The sequence below is a fragment of the Acanthaster planci genome, linkage group LG02 (genome assembly GCF_054643075.1).
Source record: "Acanthaster planci isolate LZ-2023a linkage group LG02, COTS_SCS, whole genome shotgun sequence".
NCBI lineage: Eukaryota > Metazoa > Echinodermata > Asteroidea > Valvatida > Acanthasteridae > Acanthaster > Acanthaster planci.
The window spans coordinates 8,957,198-8,971,626 of record NC_141778.1 but is presented as its reverse complement, the minus strand read 5'-3'; the positions used below and the strand labels follow the sequence as shown (position 1 = coordinate 8,971,626).

The following is a 14,429-nucleotide window of genomic DNA, read 5'->3' as shown; positions in this document are numbered from 1 at the left end:
ACACCAAACGCATGTTTTTAGGCTATATCTGCAGATATAAACAAGTTTGTGTTTCTTCATATACATGTGCATTGGAACATATCAATTTTGTGTTACGCAAAGCTTTGAATCTACGAATTCATTGAAAAACTAAGCGATACTGAAATGATGCTTGATGAAACAAAAAGGCTTCCGGTCACAGCTGTTGTTCCCACCCATAATTACTCAAAGTAATATTTTTCTGTACATATCCGAACCGGGACTATGGGATTCATTGAGTAATAACTGAAGTATATACGCATTGCTCGTTATTACACGGGGCCGGGGATGCGGTTCTATTGTGGCGGTTGCAGATTTCTCACAAAGTCAATTCCCCACCGTTTGTCAACGAATTCGAAACTAAACCTACAAAAAGATTTCTGACGCAGTATTATTCGCCTTTACACCCCATAGATGAATTACTCCCTCAAGTCCCGCCCATTCTGGAAATACCCGGACTATTTTTCGCACTTGGGGATTTCCCACTAGCATGTAATGGCTGTCTGTTGTGTATCATTTCTAAGTTGTGTACGTGAAATCATATGATTTTGAGCGTAATGTTCACACAGCCCAACAATAGTTGCCCCTGTTGACCCGCATAGACTCCCCATGTAAAAAGTCCGAAATCCTTGTACTGTTGATTATTTGAAAACTGAACTCAACACTAGCCGAGACTGCTTATGCTGCACCTGCCCTTTGTGACAAGGATTGCATTCTCTCTAGTGGCGTCTATTTCCACCGCACTAAGCTATCTCCGCTCCTACTCTTGCAAAAGCATTGTTGTGAAGCCTAAAAGTAAGTACATTGTCAACGGTTTTGCGATGGAAACAATGAGATTTGATATTCTTATAGTTAGTTTGATCCAAGGCTAGCATAGCAATGAAGAACCCAGGCGTGCGTAGAAAATTACGAATTCAACGCAGAATGAACTGAGAATCCATCATGTCGCAAAGTGATGTTGTTCTGCACTGAAATGGTTCAAATAATGTTGTCGTGACACGTAACTTCTGTTATAATTATTTCAACTTCCGTAATACTCTCGTAATACATGAGCGAACGGATACTATCCACTGCACGTTGATAACTACTCTTGTTTCCTGATGTTGTTTACTGCTTCGGCACGTACATGTACATAATGCCCATTCGGCATCGGAAGCCTCCCCTGGATCCCATGCATATTGTGCGGGTAGATGTATAGAAAATCCCAGGGGTTTTCCCTCGCGTTATTATTCCTATGCATTACAGTCACATTGTGCGCCGCCCGTCCTACGCATGTATATTACAAAAATAGATCTTTTGACTTTAGATTTTTCCCATCACACTACATTATTGAGGAACCATAATATTTTATAACATTTCTCATTCAGATTTACAGATTTGTGTTTTAAATTCCGGTTCGTCCTGTGGAATCGGTTTTTACACTTTAAATGTTAATATTGTCTTTTAATTGTCACATAATTTCAACTGTTTTTCAATTGAAACAGTTCTAACGATCGCGCATTAATTTTGGTGATGAGCGTTTCGATTTCGCTTTCTCTTACACCGAACCCAGTGTGTCTTTTAGAAAATCAATTCAAATTTTATGACATATTTGCTCAGTTTCGTCAAGCTCCAATATGACATGCTGAAAAATGCACACTGGTTTGATTTCTTGTGAATTTATCCTTATTAATCATAACTGCTTAAATTTGTTTCCTTTAAATCAAGTTTTGAAAACATGTCAAACTCGAATAATTGACTTTTTGAATATTCGATCTTCACTTCAGTGGAATACATTGTACATTGTTTCAATAGGGTGGATTCTGATACACTGTTTGGAATATCAGCTGCTACCTTTCAAGTGTCTGGATTCTGCCAGAAACAAGCTTCTACAGTACAAATTTTCTCATTTACAAGAAAACTTTACCTTCTTTTTTTTATGAATTTTACATTCAAATATTTGAAATCGAAAAGTAATCGAATACTCGATAATGGATGGAATATTTGGAAATTTGCTACAGCCCTAATTCATTCAAGGCGCACACAAAATTAACAGGAGGAAAATATTGGTCTTTGAATGTTTTAAATGCATTGCTTTAATTTGTTCACCGTTTTTTTTGAGCTTTCACTTTTTAAACTATTAAATGACTATGTTTTGGGTCTCGTTAATATATATTTTCACCTACTAGAGTAGCTAGGCCATATTTTGTTTGTAAAAAGACTGATTGGCGGGGTGATGCCGACAGCAATTGTCTGTGGTTCCGTTTTTCTCCGTTAGACAACTCTCTGCATATATCATTTGATCTTGAGGACACAGGAGATGCTTAAGCACATGGTAATTGGTTTTGCAGACAAATTAATATGGCGACTAAAATTTCAAATTGATTGCTATAACAACGAATAAGAACTTGCAACTAAAATTTCAAAAACACGCCACTGAATGGAACTATGCACCACGTTTTTCAGTGAGCTGTAAAAAGAACATATACATGTACACTGAGCAGGTGCGATACGAGGAAATATAAACGAGTTACTACTTGGTTCGTGATTATCGGTGTACAAAAGCAATAGTAGAAGTGTTGAAAAGGATTGAAATATGCTTTCTAAAGGGATTCTGCGTTTTAAGTTTGTTTATTTGAGCTATGACCTTAAAAGCAAGGTGTAGTTCGGGTTTGAAACCAAATACTTTAAACAGTTGGACATTGTTATTCACTTGGAATGGGAATTTGACTTTAAGGTTTTTTTGCCGACTTCTGGAAGTGCAATGCTTTGAATTGAAACAAAAATTGCTGCATAAAATCTTCGCTGGGCGTATTTTTGTGAAGCCCCTTTTTTCCAAACTGTGATCAGTGGCTTGTTGACGGGGGCTCTCAACTCGCTGTTGGAACAAAATCCAATAGAATTCTTGGCAAGACGACAAAAAGGTCTTAAATGTTCCACTATGTAAACACATGAACAATTATTAATATACAAGGTGTAATAATAGCACTTTGGGTGCTAAAAACCTCCAGATTTACTCCCATACATCCCACAGTTCGAATTTGACCCCACCGAAATAGTATACGAGTTTGTGAACACTTCCTGTTACTCCCCAAGTGAAGGTTATGTGGATTCGCTGCTGTATTAGGGCCTTTAAGTTGCAGTCCATCACACGATCCAAGAACCACAAAACAATTTCGTTGATCTACTTTTCAGAAAATCTCCCCTTCCCCCCCAAAAAAAAGTCTCCAGTTTCTGGTCAGTGCGCGCCGTGCGTCGCTGTAGACCTGTGCCTTCGTGTCGGCAAAATAAAACAGTTTTTAATAAGGTATAATATACGATGTCCGAAAGCTGCCAAACTTGGTTGATAGACTGGAACCCCGCTGCTGCGTAATGTTAACGTCTTTTAGATGTGGCCCGATTGAGTAACATGTACAGTTTAGGAGTCCCTCTAGGCCTCATATATTAAAAGTCGGGCACTCTTTTTCAGATGACGTCAGTTCTGTATTATTGCCCACATTAGAAGCCTGTTGTTTGAATGAGAAGAACACTGAAAATATTGCCCCCAAAACAAGTTTTCAGTTCTTGTCATATTTTGTGGTCTTTTTATTGGTGCTAACTTGTTTATTCACACTTCTCATAGTAGCAAGGCCCTATGTCCTAAAGCACGTATGAGGGAAAAAAACGTGTCGCCGCACCATTTTTGGAGCCAGTCCCTGACCAGAGACTGGAAAGGTTTTGGGGCCTTTATGCACAAAAGCAAACGTAACTTTGCAAAGCATCAGCCAATTAAAAGCAACACACCACATCAAAACTTTGAAGCTTGTAACATTTTTGTTGTGCAAATAATTATTTCAGTGCTGGACAAAATTTCTTTGCTTAGTATGTATAGCCATGAATTTGGCTTCAGGTCGATGCGTCCCTTTAAGTACCGGTACAGTTGTTAACCACTGCAATCTTACACGGGGGAAATGTGTTGTTTTATTTCCTGCAGCTCGACGTGTATAATTAATGGAAAGTTTCACTTTCCTTTTAATGTTTTGCACAGTGCGAATTGATATATAGATCTCCCTTCACTAAGAGCTCTTGCATAAACAGTTACTCCAAGGTTTGGTGCATTCGTTTGTTTCATTTAGTTTTTAGATTATGCTCGTTTAGCTTCCGTATAGAGCTGACACACCACTCTAATTGGTGATCTTAGTCAGGGTCATACATTGAAATGTAATCTCTCTGAAAAGTTGTTAAAACTGGGCAGTCGTTAATGTAGATTGGTAGCCAACGCGCCACGTTTTTGCCTGTGAATAGACTGGTAAAATCACCGATGGACAACTATAAGTTGCCTGTGCTCTTGAACTTAGTGCAGTTTCCTTCTTTCCCCTTGACTAAATACAGAGCTCCTCCTCGTGTTGCTGTGGGGCGTCCTTGTGAATTTGTGACAAGTTCCTTATCTTCTGGAGTCTGAACAAATCAAAGTGATCCACACACTGCATCGAGGGTGCTCATCATGGCAAGAGATAACACCGTGAAGGGACTTTTTCTGCTTCTCCAAGTTCTTCTGGTGTCTCACCGTGAACCCGTGCTGGCTGTGTCAGACACGGAAAGCGGCAATCCACCGAGGAACTACGAAGGCTGTCTTCAGGGGTGTTTTAATAATACAGACGTCTCATGTGTCGGCTATGGACTTACGACCATCCCGGATACTCTGGAATGTAAGAAAGCTATGATCTTGGACCTGAAGCGAAACCGCATTAAGCAGCTTCCCACGGGAGTCTTTTCTGGGTTCAGGGAATTGGTGATCCTCTTGCTGAGCGGTAATGAGATAGTAGATATCCCCTTGGGGGTCTTTAGTGACCTAGAGAATCTGCAGTCGTTGTATATTGACAAAAACAATCTCACCAGCCTTCGCGAGGGTGTATTTCGAAACCTGACGAACTTGCACAATCGGCTGTTGCTTACAGCAAACCAGATTACCGAGATCACCACCGGTGTGTTTGAAACCCTGAGTCTCGTCAAAACTTTGGCTATAGAGGAGAATCGGATCACTTCCATCCAGGCTGGCGCCTTCCGAGGCATGAACAGTCTTGTCAATTTGGTTCTGAAGAAGAATGTCATCTCCAGAATCGCCAGTGAGACATTTTCGGGACTGGGTACGTTGGAAGTCCTCGACCTGAGCGAGAACCGCATCGAAGCCCTCGACAGCGACGCTTTCTCTGAATTATCAAACCTGAAGCAGCTCAAACTCAACTCAAACCGCATCACTTCCGTGGCACCAATTGTAGGCATGCCACAACTGAACCGTTTAACGCTTGCAGACAATGAAATACAGTCAGTCGGAGACAACCTTTTTCTTTTGAGGAGGTTAGAAAAGCGAGACATCACTGTTACGTTCGAGCAGAACCCACTTAGCTGCAACTGCTCCACTGAATCCCTGAGGTTGTGGTACAAGAATCACGAATCAACCGGTGAAGAACAGGCAACTTGTCGGGCACCCGAGGATTACGCTGGTAGAGCTCTCGTAGACATCGAATCACCTCTTCCTTGTGATCAGCCAGCCAAGCCGGTCAGCACAAATGACCCTTCGAACAATGCTCGAAGTCCAAACGCTTTGCCTGACACTTCCACGTCCATTTTTACCATAGTTAGTGTTGGCCTGATCATCCTCATCGTTTGCGTTTTCGTGCTGATGAGAAGACACAGACGAAAAATGAGACAGAAAGCTGAGAACGACGACGAGAAAGAGAACCAGACAGCGGATGGTTACAGCACTTTTGTGTCTGACAACGCAGACGAAACTAGAAACACCCTTATAGGATCGAACACCCACACCGAGCCTTACCCGGCCCCAAATGTCAACGGACATATTTTTCTAGACACGGAACCGCAGGAGAAATCTTCCTATCTCCCTGTGACTGGCCAGTATCTGCACGTGGAGGAGCTCAATCATCCTTCCGAGTCGTCATTCGATACAAACAAGCCACAGCCGGCGCCCAAGGCACCGTCCTCTATGCCTCCTCCCCCGCCGGTTTCACCAGTCTCGCCGGTGTCATCGGTCTCGCCGGTCTCGTCGTCGTCTCTGCAGCCCGACGTCGTGTGCAGCCTTGACGTTGACGAAAGGGGGGAAACGGTCATCACTTTGGGTCCGATGTTTACTGAGGATGACGAGTCAGATCATTTCGAGCAACCACCTCAAGAAGTCATTTATGCCAAACTGGACCACTCGAAACAGGCCCCTGATAGCCCCTGTTATTACAGAGGCTACATAGCACCGCATAACTTGGTGGAATGTAGGACGTAGAACAAGTTGAACAAAAATTAAACGTAGAAAATGTCTGTCAAGAGAAGCAAAGTTGTGAGAGTGACACTTCATCAGACTTACGAAAGCGTATGACATCTTCTTGTGCTTATTACAGAGTAGTGATTAACCCGTAAAATCACTTTACTGGAAAAGTTATTCAATGTCTGTATCATAGCAGTTGTAAAAAATAAAACTGTCATATGTGCCCCTTTTCTTTTAACGTGACACATTGTAAAATAATTTAGCAATTTTTGTGGGGAAAGGAACCAAGGCAAAGGGCTTTTGTTGGTATTAGTAATCTTCGAGCCTTAACTTTTCTTGATATTCACATTCAAACTGCATTTATTGTGTGTTGTATATGGTTCGAGTATTTTCAGGTGTATGGATTTTTTATACTAGTTTTAGACAATGTTTGGATAACAACAATGTCCATACTTTCTAAAATCTTAATTATTACTAGACATCAATCATTTTATTTCCCCAGACATCACTTTAGTTTTGCAATTACTTCTTGTTAGGGCCCAGGGCTGTGTAGTTTATGCAGGTTACGGTCCTATGTGACCATGGTAAATTTGTGTTTGATATTGAACATTATTTTGTACTTAGAAAAAAGTAATCGGTTAATCGATAATTAGCCATGCTTTGCTGTGAATTTGCCATGGAGTGCTCAAGTTTTAGCTTCGGTTTGGGGTAGCACGAGTGTCCGGGCAAGCCAGTTGGGGCTATAGCGGTCATTTCCTCTTTCCGTTCGAGTGATTGCTGCACCTGAAATTTTCGGACGCAGCCATAGCCGATGATTAGCTATTTTTGTGCTTACGCCTCGGTTTATAGGCCTTTACCACTTCGCGGCAGCAGCTGCAGCCTTAGAATACAGTAGTTCTGTAGGCTTTTGTCGGTCGTAATTTCGTAGTCAAGTGCTTATAATAGATGTAGCTGTAACTCTGGCTGTCCTTACATACTTGACCTTTGATCTATATTTTTATTTTAGGTGTCACATAACACACAAGAAGTTGGTTTTTCTGCCAAAATGAATACCGTAGCCGATATAACTCAGTAAATGAGTTCTATTAATAGCTAATGAGGTACTAGAATTTTGATCAGTAATTTCTTTACACTTTCAAACTTTACGCCACTTTTGTTAGGTTTCCTGTAAAATCCATTTCTTCCCAACAAAATACAGGTTAGTCCCATACTGGCCATGATCCTGGCCGCTAGCGGACATAAGGCTTTTGAGAGCCATTTTCTTTCGTCATCGCAGTCCTGGGAAAATGGTTTTAATGTCTTGAAAAGAAATTATTCATTATACCTTGTGGTTTTACTCCGCTGTAAAAACAACAACTGCAGAGCCATGAATTAGAGAAATAAAAAAGAGGAGAATCCAAGTAAAACAAATGTTTTGGGATTATGTAGGCTCCATTCAAGCCTAGTTAATTAAGCTAAAGAAAATCGCTTTGGGAGTCTCAGCCGAAAGACCCAAAGGGAACGCTCCCGATGAAAGGAAGATATCAAATTATGAAACCCTAAAACGTTGACGGTGTAACCTAGTTACATAATTAGTTGTTAAACGTCAATTTGACAATTATTTTCTGGGCTGCACGGAAAAGCCCATACCCAACCCCTCATCTTCCCTCATCTACAGGCGCCCACTTTCCGAAAAGGTCACATGTAATGCCAAACACAGCTAACGGGTACAAACCACTTAATATAATTCTCGTGGTATCTAGTTCTCAAAAGTTAAACTTCCAGCCTGTATGTCTATTTTTGGCTAATTGGTCGTCGCCCTCGACGACAGGTGCCAGCCGGAGACCCTTTGTAACTGGAATGAGAGAACTTACTAACGAGAACATCAGAACATTAGAACACTTGTAACTGTCAAATTATGATTTGAACATACATCTGATCGATTCACTAAAATCAAAGCACGTTATGCAAAACATATTCAAATATAAGAACCTCATAAACAACAACATTGGCATTCTTTGCCGTCTTTTAAAAACATCACCATGATTACAAACTTGTGAACTACTGTGCATTCCCTTGCTCAGTGCGATGCACTCAATAACCATTTTGTTATCAATGACCCTTAAAATTATCAACAACCCCTAGTCTTCGGACTCATTAATGTCCCCATATTCATCAGTGTCCGACATGTTTTCCTCATGGGCAACCATGCCATGCGCTTAACTCTGTTAAGTAATCTGACTACATTTGAGAATTGGAATCTTTCAGGTGGCCTGCCTTTGGTAGACCGCTTGAAGCGCCTGACACCTTGGGCGGAGCCATCAAGCTCAGTACATTCTCCTGTCAGCTCCTCTGAGGTCCAGATGGGGAACGTCACGCCATCCTTAGAGCTTTGGTCTGCAGCAGATTCTCCCGTTAAGCCATCGTCAACTGTGGGGAATGTCTGGTTGTTCTGGGATGGCTTCTGGTCGCAGACTGGTACAGTGGGGGGTTGGGTAGTGGCCGCATCTCCAGCATCAGGCTGCCTTGGCTTGGTCGGTTCCTCCCTGGTCCAGCTGGATAGCACCATCTCATTAGTGGAGCTAGAGTCCTCGACTGGGTCTCTGGCACTGCCCTCAACTGCTGCCGGTGCCGCCTGGTTGTCAGTCTGCAGAGGCTCAGGGTCACTGGTTGACACAGGAACGGGGCTGGGGGTAGCTTTATCTCCTGTGGTAGACTGCATTGGCATTCCCTGTGAGCTCCCTTGGCCAACTCTGGGAGTCCATGTGAGCAACTTGCCCCATGTGACTGAACTATCTGTGGGTGAAGTCAAGCGGGAAGTCTCATCTGAGGTCAAAGGTGAAGCTTCGCTAGAAGAGGTTGTCTGGCTGGTATCTAATACTTCCCCGGGGCCCACGATGTCCCAAGGGCAGTGCTTGATCTCGCAACGATGGAGAACCTTTCGCTCGCCACCGGTATTCTGGATGATGTACACCGGCTGGCCCTCAAAGGGACACTCCACAATCATGTATGGTTCTGGTTCCCAAAAGTCCTCTATTTTTGAGCGCCCTCGGTGTGAGCGATCTCGCACTAAGACATACTCCCCAGTGGTAATTGGCTTCTCATACATGGTCTGGTTATGGAACATTTGTCGATCCGCTGCCCTCTTGTCTTGGTTGTTTACTGCAATCCGTCTGGCCCTCTCCAACCCTTCCTTATGTTTCTTGACATAGACATCTTGAGTTGCCCCACTAACCTGATTGTGGTCAACATTTAAGGGCAAATGCTGAGGCAACCTCGCTGTTCTTCCAAACATCAAGAACGATGGTTCGTAACCTGTTGATGCATGTCTGCTGTTATTATACGCCATTACCAGGAATGGGAGCTGCTCCGTCCGCCTTACTTTCTTTTGTGAAGGCAAGGTAACGAGGAGATTATGGAGGGTGCGATTGAATCGTTCACACATCCCATTCCCTTGGGGATGATAAGGGGTTGTATGTGAGCGTCCAATGCCATATAGTTGGCAGAGTGCAGTGATGACTTGTGCCTCAAAACACCGTCCATTGTCGGAGTGCAACCTCAAAGGGGCCCTAAATGGTGTTATCACATACTTTATCAGCACCTTTGCAACGGCGTGGGCCTTCTGGTTTTTGGTCGGCACAGCCCAAACGAACCTGGTAAATATGTCCGTGAAGACAAGGACATTCTCGTAGCCATCTGAGGAAGTTTCCAACACAGTAAAGTCCATTGCCACGACTTCTAAAGGCGCGGTAGCTCTGAGGGTTCTCAGTGGTGGATGGACTTGTCTGACTGGTTTCTTCCCAACTACACATCTTTCGCACTGTTGGCACCAAGTGCGGACTGAAAACTCCATTCGTAACCAAAAGAACAATGGTTGGACTAGTTGCAGTGTTCTCTTTACCCCAAAATGCCCACAATCATCATGGCAGGATCTCAGCACTATGTCGACCAAGGCAGCCGGGGTGACAAGCTTATCACTTGGTCTTCCCGCAAGAAATTCTCCACGGCGGAATAGGACACCTTACTTAAGATGTAGCTGATCCCAGTGCTTCAGCAGTAACGCCACATCCCTTGGGTCTTCGGCTCTCTCTACTTTGGATGGTCTCCCTCCCCTCTCTACATACAGTAGAATACACCTGAGTATGACATCTTCTTCCTGGAGTCTCCTAAGATCCTCCGGCTTATATCCAGGAAGACACTGACTTCCTTCCTCACTGGTAACTTGAATTTGGTGAACTAAGTTTTTGGGTATCTCTGTACCGGACTCTGTGCAACCACCCATGCAGGCTTGCATGGCACACGAGGACACCTCTAGTGATCTGGTCATCCGGAACTTGGGACGAACTTCTCAGTTTCAATCTCGATAAGGCGTCAGGGGCTTTATTCTTCTTGCCTAGTTTGAACTCTAGCTGAAAGTCAAACGCCGCTAGTTGTTGCACCCATCTCATCTCAGTGCAGCCAAGATTTGCGGAGTTCAAAAACTTCAAAGGGTGATGATCAGTGTAGACGGTACTTTTGTTTCCCATGAGGTAGTCTCGGAAAACTTGGCATACTGCCCATCGTATAGCCAGCAGTTCCAACTTGAAGGCGGAGTAATTCTTGTCATTTCGTTCTGTTGGTCTGAGTGACCTGGAGGCGTAAGCAATGACTTGCTTAGACCCGTCATCCTGTTGTTGTGAGAGTATGGCTCTCAGACCCAGGAGCTGGCATCTGTCTCCACAATGAAAGGAAGACTAAAATCAGCAAAAGCGAGAACTGGTGCATGTAGGAGTGAGGACTTCAGAGACTGGAATGCCTTCAATGCTTCGCCATCAAGGTTCAGTTTCTTGCATCCAGCCAATTTCTTCTCTTTGGAACTCCAACCCTTCAGGTGAATCAGCAGTGGCGATGCTATACTGGAGTAATCACGGATGAATTTGCGAAAATACCTGGTGAACCCCAGAAAGCTCCTGAGCTCAGTCAAAGTTGTCGGTACGAACTGGCCAGTCCTGGATGACAGCCACCTTGTCAGGGTCAGCCAAGATGCCTTCACCTGCCACAACCAAATGCCCCAAATATTTAACCTCCTTTTTGACGAAAGAACACTTCTGGGGCTTGACCTTTAACCCGTAATGGCGCAATCGGTTGAAAACCATCTGCAGACGTGCAATGTGTTCGTCAAACGTGGTTGACAACACTATGACGTCATCTACATGTAGGTAGATGAGGACGGACTCCAACACTTGGTCTCCCAGACATCTTTGCATGAGGTGCTGGAATGTTGCAGGGCCGTTGCACAGGCCGAAAGGCATCCTCATGTACTCGAATAGCCCGAAGGGTGTTGTAAAGGCTGTTTTCTCAATGTCTCGGTCCTCAACAGCTACCTGGTGGTATCCTGAAGCAAGGTCAAGCACACTCATGAACTTGGCTCCACCCAGCGTCTGAAGGGTCTCGTCAATCCTTGGCAGGGGCAAAGGGTTCTTCACCCTGGCTGCATTCAACCGGCGGTAGTCAACACATAGTCTTATTGATTGATCTTTCTTCCGCACGAAGACGATGGGAGAGACCCACGGGCTGGAACTTTCACGAATAATGCCAGCTTTCAGTAATTTCTGTATATGGACCCGAACTTCCTTGTACTGGGAGGGGGGAAGTGACCGGTAGCGTTGATGGATGGGAGGGGTTTCCCCGGTGTCAATTCGATGTCGTACAGCGTCGGTGTAACCCAAGTCTCCTTCTCCCTTGGTAAATACGTCACCAAATTCATGCAGAAGAGAGTGAAAACTGTCAAGTTGTTCTTTGGCCAGCCCTGTACCAATCTGAACATCTGGAGTGGAAGGTGGGTCTGGTGTGGACGGCCCGCATGCTTGTGTGAGGATGTGTGAAGTCTGGGTTGCCTCAGCCTCCTCCGTCCGGATCTCCTCCATAATGTCTCCATGATAAAGGGTACCCAAACAGCTTCGTTTTGGCAGTAGGAGGTCCTGGTCGGTTTCATTCATCAAAACCACTGCCAACTTTCCTGAAGAAACTGTCACCCCACTGTTTGCACACCCCGTGGAGTGTTGGTGCGTTCCAGTGATTCAAGAACTGCTTCATAGGCAACATTTCCTGGGGCTCTCCGTGCTGAGGCCTCAACAACAAACGCTTGCCTGGCTGGTACTATCAGTGGGGCTCCGTTTTTCAAGTGTACCTTTCCAATTGTAGACTGGATGTTATCGAAAGCTTTGCGCTTAACGACAGTCTGCAGCGTCTTTTGCCAAATCGGTCGAACACCACCAGCTCTAAGTTTACGTAAGTATCCTTGACCATGACTGCTTATTAGTTGAGACCAACAATCCCCGAGAATATTCATCCCCACAATGCCTGGCACATTTGACGGGCTTGAGTTTGGCCTGACCTCCCGTATGACTAGTACGAGTTTGAAGTCAACAGTCCTTCCCAGCAATTCCACACTTGTCTCAAAACAGCCTTACATAGGGGATGTTGGTGCCATTTGCCGAGACGAGCTTGAACTTATCAGGAATACTCTCCAGTTGCACACCATCTAGTGCCAGTGTTCTGTCAAAGTAGTCCTTGGTGATTGTGGTGACCATGGATCCGGTGTCCAATAGGCAAGGAACAGTTCGATTTCCAAACCTGACATTGACTGTGTAACATTTTGATGCAGCACGGGCTTGAAATGCAGACAGGTCATGAGTTGAGCCAGCTGTACAATTTCCCACTGTTTGGCTCTCATCAGTAGGATGCAATAGTTTCCCGAAGTCTCCTCAGCTCGAGGTGGTGCAGTGGGTGTGGAATTGTGGTGATGTCGAGCAGAGTTGAGACATGTTCTTGCAAAATGTCCAGGTTGGCCACACCTAAAACACCTTGCAGGGGACTGAGTTGGTGCAGCAATTGGAGGGTTGAAAACCCTGGGCTGTGGGAAGGTGGAGTAGTTGGTCTGGTGTCCCCAAAATCTGGATGGCATAACACCAGTAGGTGCTGGAGAACCTTGGGGGTTCATCGGTGGGGGCAGCCTCCCAGCAGGTGGAATCCTCTCAGAAAGGGATTTTACGGACACCATGATCTCTTGCATTTGTTTCTCCAGCCGCTCGATGGCATCAGGTTTCACCTCAGCACCTATAGCCGAAGTGCTACTTTGCTTTCTCTTACACTGAACTGTGTCTTTCAGAAAATCAATTCAAATTTTAATGACATATTTACTCAGTTTCGTCAAGCTTCATTATGACATGCTGAAAAATGCACACTGATTTGATTTCTTGTGAATTTATCCTTATTAATCATAACTGCTTAAATTTGTTTCCTTTAAATCAAGTTTTGAAAACATGTCAAACGCGAATAATTGACTTTTTGAATATTCGATCTTCACTTTCACTTCAGTTGTGATGATCTCATTTTTGGGGTATTACCAATTTTAGCAAGCTGATTCCTGATTTGTATGGGTCACCATCAATCGGAGTATGCGGCAATACTTCCTGAAAAAACTTCCTTAACTATTAAGTCTCAACTAATATGTCATAATATTAAAATAATGGAATCATTATCTTATCACACGAAGAAAGTCTTATTGTTCTAATGAAAGTGTAAAGTGCGACTATTATTTGGCGTAATAAAATCTTTGTAATGAAGAAATCAACCCCAGAATACATACACCAAACGCATGTTTTTAGGCTATATCTGCAGATATAAACAAGTTTGTGTTTCTTCATATACATGTGCATTGGAACATATCAATTTTGTGTTACGCAAAGCTTTGAATCTACGAATTCATTGAAAAACTAAGCGATACTGAAATGATGCTTGATGAAACAAAAAGGCTTCCGGTCACATGTCGTTGGCATATTACTAGGCCTACATGTTTCAACAGCTTGCCTTACAGTAGCTGATTAAGTTCAGCTTTTGTTCCCACCCATAATTACTCAAAGTAATATTTTTCTGTACATATCCGAACCGGGACTATGGGATTTATTGAGTAATAACTGAAGTATATACGCATTGCTCATTATTACACGGGGCCGGGGATGTTCAATTGTGGCGGTTGCAGATTTCTCACAAAGTCAATTCCCCACCGTTTGTCCACGAATTCGAAACTAAACTTACAAAAAGACTTCTGGCACAGTATAATTCGCCTTTACAACCCGTAGATGAATTACTCCCTCAAGTCCCGCCCATTCTGGAAATACCTGGACTATTTTCGCACAGTGGGGATTTCCCCCTA

General features: G+C 43.7%; 1 protein-coding gene across 1 annotated transcript; it reads left to right on the top strand.

Annotated features, from left to right (window-relative positions):
- Positions 1–499: 499 nt before the first annotated feature.
- LOC147799840 (uncharacterized) lies at positions 500–7,663 on the top strand. The gene is made up of 2 exons (XM_087132578.1): positions 500–813; positions 4,369–7,663. Exon 2 carries the CDS (start codon positions 4,481–4,483, stop codon positions 6,269–6,271), a length of 1,791 nt encoding a protein of 596 aa, XP_086988704.1. The 5' UTR covers positions 500–813; positions 4,369–4,480; the 3' UTR covers positions 6,272–7,663.
- Positions 7,664–14,429: the final 6,766 nt, after the last annotated feature.

What these genes read in the sequence shown, in the direction of transcription:
- LOC147799840 (XM_087132578.1), top strand. Translation starts at nt 4,481, where the DNA reads ATGGCAAGAGATAACACCGTGAAGGGACTTTTTCTGCTTCTCCAAGTT.